The sequence below is a fragment of the Eretmochelys imbricata genome, chromosome 1 (genome assembly GCF_965152235.1).
Source record: "Eretmochelys imbricata isolate rEreImb1 chromosome 1, rEreImb1.hap1, whole genome shotgun sequence".
NCBI classification, from domain to species: Eukaryota; Metazoa; Chordata; order Testudines; family Cheloniidae; genus Eretmochelys; species Eretmochelys imbricata.
The window spans coordinates 350,268,557-350,281,355 of record NC_135572.1 but is presented as its reverse complement, the minus strand read 5'-3'; the positions used below and the strand labels follow the sequence as shown (position 1 = coordinate 350,281,355).

At 42.6% G+C, this 12,799-nt stretch overlaps 1 protein-coding gene across 1 annotated transcript in view; it reads right to left on the bottom strand.

Moving 5' to 3' along the window:
- Nucleotides 1-12,503, bottom strand: part of LOC144259609 (interleukin-2 receptor subunit alpha-like) — a 30,071-nt gene extending 17,568 nt beyond the window's left edge. The window contains exon 1 of the mRNA XM_077807896.1: nucleotides 12,436-12,503. Coding sequence (XP_077664022.1) covers nucleotides 12,436-12,502 — 67 coding nt within the window. The 5' untranslated portion in view covers nucleotide 12,503. The remainder of the gene's footprint in view (nucleotides 1-12,435) is intronic.
- Nucleotides 12,504-12,799: the final 296 nt, after the last annotated feature.

Here is a 12,799-nt window from a genome sequence, read left to right as displayed (position 1 = left end):
TATTTTAATATTTTTAATTTGGGATATACATTTAGTTTGAGCCTCTGTTAAGGTGGTTTTAAAAAGTCTCCATGCAGTCTGCACGCATTTGCCCCTTGTGACTATTCTTTTTAATTTCCATTTAACTAGCTTCCTTACTTTTGTGTAATTCCCCTTTTTTAAGTTGAATGCTACCAATATGCAATAGAGGTGTTGATTCCTGCTTCTGCTCTACCAATGATGCTAGTCTTTGTCACTCACTTGTTACATTTTAAACAAGCACCTTTGTGCTTTTTCCCATGCTGTCCATCACATTTAGGGGGAGCGCTGCATAAACATCTGCAAAGCCATTTCATTGTCTTCTTTCAAATCCCTCCTTTGCAACTCTCCTTTGTATCCATCTGCCTGTCTGTCTGTTTATAGCTACCTGTTGTCTTGTTTTCTTATAGTTAGATTACACGCTCTTGGGGCAAGGACTGTCTTTTTTTGTTCTGTGTTTGCACAGCCTCTAGTGCAATGCAGTCCATAATCGGGGCTCCTAGGGGCTAGGGTAGTACAAATAAATAATAATAATAATAATGATTGTCCACTCAATATTGCTCATCTTCCAATGGAACTGTGATTTGAATATTGGGCCTACAGGGCGCCCATTGGTTTGGCATGTGGGTGCATTACCGATTAAAACTAACTGCAATTTATAATTCTAATCTGACAAGTGAGGATCAGAATTCCATTGTGTGTCCCCCTTGGTAATCCTCCAGAGCCTATTTTGAGTAAAGGAAGTAAAATTCTCAGGGTTTCTCTGTTTTCTCTTTTATTCCTATGCCATGTATGCTACATATGCCTTAGTTTTTAATGTTGACATTTCTCAGCTGGTTAGGACTTAATGTGAATAGTTCTGATTTGGTATTTTGTGAAAGTATACGTATTTAATAACATGACAACATTTACTAAACATACTGAGTACAATATGGTTATTAATGCATTTTTCATTGTTCTTCTACAGTCTTTCTAACCTGCTATTCAAAACGCAAGACGGGTGAGGTAATATCTTTTATTGAACCAACTTCTGTAGGTGACAGAGAGAAGCTTTTCAGCGATACAGAGATCTTTTTAGCTCTCTGTGGCTCAAAAGCGTGTTTTTCTTACCAAAAGAAGTTGGCCAATAAAAAATATTACCTCACCTACCTTGACAGGTTTCAGAGTAACAGCCGTGTTAGTCTGTATTCGCAAAAAGAAAAGGAGTCCTTGTGGCACCTTAGAGACTAACCAATTTATTTGAGCATGAGCTTTCGTGAGCTACAGCTCACTTCATCAGATGCATACCGTGGAAACTGCAGCAGACTTTATATATACACAGAGAATATGAAACAATACCTCCTCCCACCCCACTGTCCTGCTGGTAATAGCTTATCTAAAGTGAGCAACTGGAAATGGCCTAACCTGTTGCTCACTTTAGATAAGCTATTACCAGCAGGACAGTGGGGTGGGAGGAGGTATTGTTTCATATTCTCTGTGTATATATAAAGTCTGCTGCAGTTTCCACGGTATGCATCTGATGAAGTGAGCTGTAGCTCACGAAAGCTCATGCTCAAATAAATTGGTTAGTCTCTAAGGTGCCACAAGGACTCCTTTTCTTCTCACCTACCTTGTCTCTCTAATATCCAACACGACTACAACTATACTACATATAACATTCTATTCAGTCCATCAGCAGTTCTATTAGGACAGCATCTAGAATGGTTGGAATTTTTCTTGAGAAGAAATGCCTCAGGAAAGGCTCTTACTCTGGTCAGAACTAGGGAAATGGAACTATACCCAAAATGTTAAAAGAAGAAAAGTTATCTATACTTTGTCAAACCTCAAGTATTTTAATTCTAGGTTTGTGAGACTGTTCAGATCATTTCTGGTTCACAATTTTAAGGACAGAAAGAACCATTAGATCATCTAGTATGACTTTCTGTATACCACAAGCCATAGAATTTAATCTCATTACTCCTGTATTGAGCCCATTGACTTGTATTTGACTAAAGCTTTTCTAGTTAATAATTAATCGACTCACTAATAATGCTCAAGCATCAAGTCTAAGGCATCACATGGAGTCACATAGCATGTTACTTCGAAGGTTATCAAGCATCTATGTACATTTTGGGGCATTTATACTGGAAATTATGGTTTCACAATATACAAAAGTTATGTTACAGCCCTTTGAAAAAAGTCACTGTTTCCTGACACAACACTACTGCCCTGTAAAGCTGTTATGTTATGGCTGGGGTTTCCTTGTTTGCTTTTGACAGCATTGTTCATATGTTTCAGAACATACCCATACACAACGAATGCTGAAGGAAGGACTTTTGCTGTTGTTTAGAAGGATCTTTTAACTTTTTGGGTTGAGCAAGTTGGTCCACTGGACCTGACATACTCTCAAATTAGTAAGGAGCTCTTTGAAAAACTACTTGTTTCCTACACTATCTTTTGGCTAATGTTTACATATAAGGAATAGTAGAGGTGATTACTTCTTAATGATAATAATCTCTCCTTTTCTTAGGGCCTTTAATCCAAATGAATCCCAAAGTGGTTTACTAATGTTACTGATTTGTACAAATTACACATACATTTCTCCTATTACATAGTCATCTACCTAATCTATTTCTTTTCTCATTTCCTTGGGTGAACTGTCCCAATAGTTGAGCAGTGTAAAGCGACACTAACAACAAACTGGGACAGGAAGTGAAGATTAACTCAAGTTGGATTTAGAAGGGAAATTTAGGTATCCCGAATGTATTTAGCTATATTCAGATTTGGTTAGGACATTGAAGCTAACTCCTCTGCTCTAGCATAAATGCTATGGGATTTTTAATGGTCATAACCACCATTTTATAGCTTATTCAAGAGATGTTAATGCCAGGAGCTCATTGGCTGCTACCAGCATGACGCTGTCTAAGAGGAAAGAATGACATCTCAGTACCAACATCACTTCCTTTAGCACTTCGTTCCTTCCCAGAAGTTTCCCATCTAGGTATACTATTGAGTTGTCCCAAAATGTTTTAGTTGTTGAAATCTGATAAGATCATGGCTTTAGAATGTTTGCCAATTGCATGGCTACTTCATACCAATATTTGAGTTAGAGGACTGGTTTGATACAGGAATCCAGACAGAAAGTCAACTATTTTTGACCAAAATAGGTGAGAGGGGAAATCTGACAGGTATTTATAGTACTAGGTAGACACAACATAGCGAGTCAGATGCTGTGGTAATCTTAACTCAGAATTTGTTTTTTTTTTTCTTCCGTGGATTTGTGACACTAGCTTTGACATGGTTTGATGCAGAATATAAAACTGTAATATACAGAATAGGACATTTTTTCCCTGAGTACACGGGTGGGGAACAGTAGCAGGCTGGCAGCTCTGAAGACTTACGCAGAAATTGTTGGAGAAAACAATACAGCAGACAGAGACACTCAGATAGTTCAGAAGTAAAGAAAACCTTTCCAAAGAGATAGCAAAAACTCACCCCTGTATCGAAATCCAGAGAGTCCCATAAGAAGCTATCTGAGGTGCTCATTTGATGCTGTTTCTGAAACTATATCATCTCTAGATGGTATCCAACAATTGAAACTGACCTGTGAAGAGGGAGAACTGATACCCATCTGCTGGACTGAAATGGTAACTACTGAGCTTTGAAAACTTTTCCCAACTATTTTTGATCTAAAAGTAAAAAATGGGTGTCTGTTCTGTCTTTGTAACTTTCCCCCCCTGAAGTTGTTTTGTTTTATTAATGTCACTTGTTATTTATACAGGTAAACAGAGATGGATCTGAGCTGTGAAGTTTGGGTCCAGTACTAAAGTTCTCTGAAGTTTGGGAGTGTTTGTATCTGAGGTGTTGGACCATGTGTGTTGTAATATACGTAGCACTCAACCAAATCTCATGAGAAGACAAGCTCCTTTCCTCAAGGAATTTACAATCTAACTAACACAAATAAAATAAAAATGAGAAAATCAGGCATAGGCATGGCGAACAGCACCAGAAAGGAGATCAGCACTGAAAGGCTAGGAGAAACCTACAGCTCCTTGCAGGATAGAAGAGACAGGTCTCAATTGTAATGACTATACAGGTGCGTCTTTATTCAGTTTCCTGGCCCTAGATAGGTCCGGCAGTTCACTCTGGCTCTCTAGCTCATGGACTAACTAAACATGACAAGCCTGATTCACCATTGCCTTATACCTTGTGTCATCATTTAAGTGGTACAAAGTGAGGGCCCTTTGGGCGCGAAATGCCACCACCAGCACACATGAGTGAAGGCATGTGGCTTGGTAGTATTTTACATGCACTTTACAGAGCTATACGTGACTCCAGAAAATCTGGCTCCATTTGTGCTGCTTAGTATCACTACATATAGTGTCCCTAACTCCTGTCCTGTGCTAAGCAGCCATGCCAGGGACCGCTGACCAAAGGGCACATTTTTTAAAAGGTGTGTTAAGGAAGAAAAGGAGAGTACTCAATATACGGTCAAGAGGGAAATTTTTCCAAGCACCGAGAGCTGTGTGGAAAAGGCACAAAGCAAAAGACGGGAGAATTTATTTTCTATTCTGTCCTTTTTTGTTTCTTATACCCCTCTGATCATTGTGGTAAAACCAAAGAGCTTGTCCTTCTCCAGGGTAACTGTTGAGTACATTGCAGCAGCAGCATACTCATTTGGTATTGAATAGATCGTGTGAGCAGCACATTTATTGGGGCATTAGCATTTTCAGTTTTGAATAGACTTGACCACATTTTTACTCAGATGTGGCCTTTGTAACATTGGCCTCATCTGTGTTCATGCCCACAGGTAAAGGTCACTCTGCTAAGTAGATCTGGCTATGAAAAGCATGTGTGTGCACATAGATTCAAACCCTATTCTTTGGCATTAACCTCCCCAATTTGGGGGTTTGGTTGGGTTTTGGCGGGGGTAGGGTGGTAATAGAACATCACCTGTGAGACGAATTGCTCTGGGTGACAAACATATGGCCAGAATATAGGGGTGGTTGGGGAATACATACTCCAACCTTGGATAATACTGAAAAAACCTATGAGTCACACTAGTTTGGTTTGAAATGGTAGGGAAAAAAGTCTAAGAACAGTGCCTTACTGAGTGATGTCCACCTCACAACAATAATCAGAGCCATTCGGTTTTTCACTGTCAGACTCAGCAAGGAGATTAAGGATTGAATAGGCATTATTCATTATGTATTTATACCTTGTAATGCCCCTGCCATTTTACAAAATAGAGAGTAAAGCATCTTCCCTGACCTAGAGGGCTGAAGCTTTAAAAATGAGAAGATAAAGGAAAGCCATCAGTGCAGATAAGGAGATGAGGAGATCATTGGTGAAGAGAATAAGGTGGGACGGAGTGGGTTGTGAGGAAGGATTTGAACCAGGTGAGAGGAAATCTGGCAAACAGGAATGGGAAATTGTCCTAAAGTTCACAGCCAGGCCTGGGAGATCGAGGCAAAGGGCAGCAAGAGACAGAAAGCCAGTGTAGGAATTCAAGGGGCGGGGGCTATCAGTGCAGTGGAATAGGTTTTAGCAGAGTTTTGGACTGACTGGAGGGGAGAAACAAGGACACTAGAGAGGAGGTTACAGTTATCAAGGCGAGTGTGACCAAAGTCATGGGCATGTGTTTTTAACAATGGAACTTTAGTGACAGACTGGATATGGAGTTAGAAGGAAAGAGATGAGTCAGAGATGATACCATAATGGTGAGCTTGGGAGATGGGAAAGCTGACGAAGTTACTGGTGGTGTCATGATAAGGGAAGTGGTAGAAGAGGATTACACTGGATAATAAGAAACTGGAGTACACTCAGGCCCTAATGGGGCAAGAGGAAATTTCTTCATCAAAGTGGAGATACTTTAGAGAGTCCCTGTCTGTAGCAACTTCTACCTTTCCTAGACCATCAGATCAGGGGGCTGGCAGTCTTTTAGTACAGAGCAAGGTATATTTTTATATTGGGCATTTACTGGATAAGGGCTGCTGCAACTGGGAGTCCAAGGGGTTGCTATAAAGTAGCTTTCTCTCAGGTCAGCCTACTGAGAACTTTGTGTATGTGCTTGATCATTTAACATTTTATGTAACATCCAGATACCATGGTGATGCGAATTGTGTACAAATACAAACTTTGTGTATACATTTCTGAGAACTGGTACTCTACATTTTAAATTAAATTCTCACTTTTTTATTTTAGTCCTTACTGGGTATGAGCCACACATTGATACAGTATATTAAAATTCAAAGGAATCTTGACAAATTGGACCACTGGGCTATAGACAACAAAATGAAATTCAACAGAGACAAATGTAAGGTGCTACATTTAGTGAAGAGAAACCGAATATACAAATATAGAATGAGGGATAACTGACTCAGCAGCAGTACTGCTGAGAAGGCTCTGGGATTTGTGGTGGATCACAGCCTCAACATGAGTCAACAGTGTGATGCTGTGGCAAAAAAAGCAAATGCAATTTTGGGTTGCATTAACAGAGGCATAGCATGCAAGTCACAGGAGGTGACAGTATCGCTTTACTCAGCGCTGGTGAGGCCTCAGCTGGAGAACTGCGTCCAGTTTTGGTCCCCGCTATATAGAAAGGATGTAGAGAAACTGGAAAGAGTCCAACGGAGGGCAACAAAAAGGATTAGGGGACTGGAACAATATCAGGGTTGGAAGGGACCTCAGGAGGTCATCTAGTCCAACCCCCTGCTCAAAGCAGGACCAATCCCCAATTAAATCATCCCAGCCAGGGCTTTGTCAAGCCTGACCTTAAAAACTTCTAAGGAAGGAGATTCTACCACCTCCCTAGGTAACGCATTCCAGTGTTTCACCACTCTCCTAGTGAAAAAGTTTTTCCTAATATCCAACCTAAACCTCCCCCACTGCAACTTGAGACCATTACTCCTTGTTCTGTCATCTGCTACCACTGAGAATAGTCTAGAACCATCCTCTCTGGAACCACCTCTCAGGTAGTTGAAAGCAGCTATCAAATCCCCCCTCATTCTTCTCTTCTGTAGACTAAACAATCCCAGTTCCCTCAGCCTCTCCTCATAAGTCATGTGTTCCACACCCCTAATCATTTTTGTTGCCCTTCGCTGGACTCTCTCCAATTTATCCACATCCTTCTTGTAGTGTGGGGCCCAAAATTGGACACAGTACTCCAGATGAGGCCTCACCAGTGTCGAATAGAGGGGAACGATCACGTCCCTTGATCTGCTCGCTATGCCCCTACTTATACATTCCAAAATGCCATTGGCCTTCTTGGCAACAAGGCCACACTGCTGACTCATATCCAGCTTCTTGTCCACTGTCACCGCTAGGTCCTTTTCCGCAGAACTGCTGCCTAGCCATTCGGTCCCTAGTCTGTAGCTGTGCATTGGGTTCTTCCGTCCTAAGTGCAGGACCCTGCACTTATCCTTATTGAATCTCATCAGATTTCTTTTGGCCCAATCCTCCAATTTGTCTAGGTCCCTCTGTATCTATCCCTGCCCTCCAGCGTATCTACCACTCCTCCTAGTTTAGTATCATCTGCAAATTTGCTGAGAGTGCAATCCACACCATCCTCCAGATCATTTATGAAGATATTGAACAAAACCGGCCCCAGGACCGACCCCTGGGGCACTCCACTTGACACCGGCTGCCAACTAGACATGGAGCCATTGATCACTACCTGTTGAGCCCGACAATCTAGCCAACTTTCTACCCACCTTATAGTGCATTCATCCAGCCCATACTTCTTAAAATTGCTGACAAGAATACTGTGGGAGACCGTGTCAAAAGCTTTGCTAAAGTCAAGAAACAATACATCCACTGCTTTCCCTTCATTCACAGAATCAGTAATCTCATCATAGAAGGCGATTAGATTAGTCAGGCATGACCTTCCCTTGGTGAATCCATGCTGACTGTTCCTGATCACTTTCCTCTCATGTAAGTGCTTCAGGATTGATTCTTTGAGGACCTGCTCCATGATTTTTCCAGGGACTGAGGTGAGGCTGACAGGCCTGCAGTTCCCAGGATCCTCCTTCTTCCCTTTTTTAAAGATTGGCACTACATTAGCCTTTTTCCAGTCATCTGGGACTTCCCCCATTCGCCACGAGTTTTCAAAGATAATGGCCAATGGCTCTGCAATCACAGCCGCCAATTCCTTTAGCACTCTCGGATGCAACTCGTCCGGCCCCATGGACTTGTGCACGTCCAGCTTTTCTAAATAGTCCCTAACCACCTCTTTCTCCACAGAGGGCTGGCCATCTACTCCCCACGCTGTGATGCCCAGCGCAGCAGTCTGGGAGCTGACCTTGTTAGTGAAGACAGAGGCAAAAAAAGCATTGAGTACATTAGCTTTTTCCACATCCTCTGTCACTAGGTTGCCTCCCTCATTCAGTACTCCAGTCATGTGAGTTATCCCACCAAGTCTCTGTTATTCCAGTCACATCATAATTCCTTGACTGTGCCAGAACTTGCAGTTCTCCCTGGGATTTTACATCTATATGAAAATGTACAACCCTACCTCACTAACCCTGATATTGGAAGTAACAGAGACCTTAGGTGGCTGAAAATTTGAAGTGCAGTTTGTGTGAGTTAGCCTTGTAACTCTTAGCAGGCTGTTACAATGATCAGTGAGGAAGGTACCACCCTTGCAATAAAGCCTTTTTGCTGCTTACAAAGGGCATTAGGTAAAGGGTTTGGATAAATGTTGAGACTGAGGGAGATTGTGGCACTGCAAAACAGGTGTCCGGATGTCCCTGCCCACCAAAGAAATGATGAGATAAAGGCTCTGTAACAAGGCAATCTGCCCCTTTAATAGCCTGCAGGGGTGGGGGGAACAGGGAGCAGCCAACTCTGCCCCTGTGAAGCCTCCTTGTGCAGTCAGAGCGGGCCCTACCTGGTAGCTAGCACAGACCAGAGGATTGCATCCTGATCCCCTACCCAGACTGTTGCTTGTGTTACTTTTTGCACACTTTTCCTTCTTGTTTGTGAAGACAATAAACAGAGCCATGAAGCAGGGGAGAAAAACCTAACCTAGATCTAGCTTATTGTCTATTCTCAGCGGGGGACTAAGCCACCAATGTACTGGCTAGCCAAGATTTGGGAGATTTTTTTTTAAAACCAAGATATTTATTACAATACCCCAAGAAAACACAACAAGAACAACGTATCAGGAGCCCACAAAAGTGAAGTATCCCAACTCAAAATACAGAAATGGTTTTCTTCCCTCCCCCAGCTACTGTATGTAAGCAGCGGGATGGTCCCGCTATGAGAACTTTCCTGGCTTATGCATGGAATACCCCATGGAATTGCTAGTGAAAGGATCTGAGTCCCTGCTCCAACTCCCTTTACCCAGAGGCCTGCCTGACCTTGAGGACTCCCCTTTTACTGTCCCTTACACCAGAGTCCTTGTAAGGCTGGGCCCAGGATTCCTGGGAGTCTTAACCCCCAGTCTTGCCATGGTCATTTAGAACGGGAGTTAGGATGTCCCCACTCTGGAGTACTCTCTCTGCGCAGGACACTTCCCTGACCCACTGATCATTACTTTAAGTTCAAACCAAATACAATTATTAAACAACAACTATAAGGAAAAAAATGGGAAAGATTAAAGGAAACAAGGAACCCCGCCCCCTGGGCACGGGGAAACCACACACAGCTGTCTCTAGGACGTAAGGAAAGTTCAGTCTGTTCCTCACACATCCCAGGCCTCCTTCTCAGGCCCTGGCTGTTCTGCAGTGACACAGGGGTCAGTGGCCACATACCCTCTAGGTGCAGAGCCTTTCTTCCCAGAGTCGCCCCCACCCTCCACCCCATTGGGGTATTGTCCCCACCACCAAGTCTGGCCTGGCAGACCTCTTCTCTGATGCCATCTCCCCGCACTGGGCCCTCGCTGCTCAGGGGCCCCCCCTTGCTCTCCCCAGCTGCTCAACACATTCGTCTCTGGTGTTCCTTGTGGCACAGCAGGCATCTGCTCCCCAGCTCTGAGCCTGCAGCTCCCCGCGGTGGCTCAGAGCTAAGGTAACGCATTCCAGTGTTTCACCACCCTCCTAGTGAAAAAGTTTTTTCTAATATCCAATCTAAACCTCCCCCACTGCAACTTGAGACCATTACTCCTTGTCCTGTCCTCTTCTACCACTGAGAATAGTCTAGAACCATCCTCTCTGGAACCACCTCTCAAGTAGTTGAAAGCAGCTATCAAATCCCCCCTCATTCTTCTCTTCTGTAGACTAAACAATCCCAGTTCCCTCAGCCTCTCCTCATAAGTCATGTGTTCCACACCCTTAATCATTTTTGTTGCCCTTCGCTGGACTCTCTCCAATTTATCCACATCCTTCTTGTAGTGTGGGGCCCAAAATTGGACACAGTACTCCAGATGAGGCCTCACCAGTGTCGAATAGAGGGGAACGATCACGTCCCTTGATCTGCTCGCTATGCCCCTACTTATACATCCCAAAATGCCATTGGCCTTCTTGGCAACAAGAGCACACTGCTGACTCATATCCAGCTTCTCGTCCACTGTCACTGCTAGGTCCTTTTCCGCAGAACTGCTGCCTAGCCATTGAGTCCCTAGTCTGTAGCTGTGCATTGGGTTCTTCCGTCCTAAGTGCAGGACCCTGCACTTATCCTTATTGAACCTCATCAGATTTCTTTTGGCCCAATCCTCCAATTTGTCTAGGTCCCTCTGTATCTATCCCTGCCCTCCAGCGTATCTACCACTCCTCCTAGTTTAGTATCATCTGCAAATTTGCTGAGAGTGCAATCCACACCATCCTCCAGATCATTTATGAAGATATTGAACAAAACCGGCCCCAGGACCGACCCCTGGGGCACTCCACCTGACACCAGCTGCCAACTAGACATGGAGCCATTGATCACTACCCGTTGAGCCCGACAATCTAGCCAACTTTCTACCCACCTTATAGTGCATTCATCCAGCCCATACTTCTTGAAATTGCTGACAAGAATACTCTGGGAGACCGTGTCAAAAGCTAGAGTTACGTTTCAGTTTCAAAGGGCATTATTATCAAGAGAATAACAAAATGAAGTTAAAAATTATGAAAGTATCGGGACAGGCATTCAAAGTAAGTACAGGAAGCGAAGGAAAGAGGAGGTGTAATGCAGGAGAGATAACTATATGGAAATATCTTAAGTTAATTTTCTATATTTATAAATTCGTCACAGAATTCAATTGCAGACTTCAGTATGAAATGCAAGTGTTACACACCCCTCAGTTTTTCCGTGATTCTAAGAAAGGCGTCTGATAAATTCAGATCTCAGACTGTACTCTCCCAGTGGGTACTCTCCCAAGGCACAGTAATACAAAGAACATGATACACAGGACTTGACTCATCCCAGAACTGATTCCATTTACGTATCTCCTGCTGAACATTTCACAGTGAGACTGTCACATGCATCATTTAAAATCATGTAAGGGAAGCTGGCATTTCATTTGGCCATTAAAATGTCTCCATTTAATAAAAAGATGCAGATGTTTCAATGCATTATTCTCTGAAGATAAAATTGCCTGGAGATTAAACATTTTGTTTATGAGTAGACTGGGGCAACAGCCAGTTCAAGTTGTTCCGTTATATACAATACAATCTCCTCTCAAAATTACAATTGCTTTTCTGGTACAATTTCAGTATCCAGTGCTGGAAGTGAGCAATTAGCAATACAATCTTCAGTTCATCTGAGTTTCCATGAAAGAATTTCTTTCTGAATTTCTTACCCATCTCTTACCTCTGAAGCTGGAAATCCTTGAGATGTTTAGAATAGAAATATCACAGGTACTGACTTTATAGACATCTTTGCATTCAAACATACTAATTCAGACTCAAACACTGGCACCAATTACTTACGTATTACATAATTTCTTAGTGTACATGAATACCCCAACAGGTAATACTAATATAAACCTGTAGTGTGAGGTGAATGGTTAATCTAATTTCTTCTAGAATGAATAGGAAGCATTTATTAAAGGGGTGAAAAAGCATAATTGGTATTAATCACATCTGTAGCAAACCTTGATTATGTATCTGCTACTGGCACGTACACCAAAGTCACTTGCAAGTTATCTGAGGAGGCTATTGACATTTCAATTTCTATTTTTATATTTCCTAAAGTTTCATGCAAAATGGAAAAAAAAAATTCAAAGAGCTATTTGCGCTAGAAGAGTGCTTAGGATTCCTTTGATCTGCCCACTGTTCCAGTGATGGGTTAGAAGAGTCATATGTTACTCAGACAAAACATGAATGTTCCCACTCTGGATTGTCTCCAGTTGATGGTTTGTGGGCACATTTCTCTTGCTTCCTTAGAATACTAAACTCCTTTAATCTACTAACCTCTTGCCTTACCTTAAAGCAGTCAGCGTGTCAATAACCTACGCCAGAGCAACCAAGCAATAGTAAACCTGATTTTACTTTCCAGAAAGCAGCAGTGATCTCTTACCATTTCCATGTCCAGTTGCCTCTCTGGATCTGAGCATGGCCCACAACAAAAGAAAAATGAGCTCCATGTAACCTGCTCACGTATTTTCGACACAACACTGACGAGGAGGAGGTTTGTCAAAGGTTAAGGAGCTTTCACTCGGTGAATCAATGATCTGTCGATTGCACTATGACAGAGAAAGGGATAGCCATTTTGAGGGCACAGCTAGGACATTTCTCTCTGGTCAGCATATCATCCTTTTGCTGTCTAGATCTGTGCGAGAGAATGAAACTGATGATGTGTGATATAGTTTAGCTGTGGTGTGTAGGAAGTGGTTGATAGGTAGGTGGCTCTTATTTGCACCCTCAGCTTCATTTCAATTGTC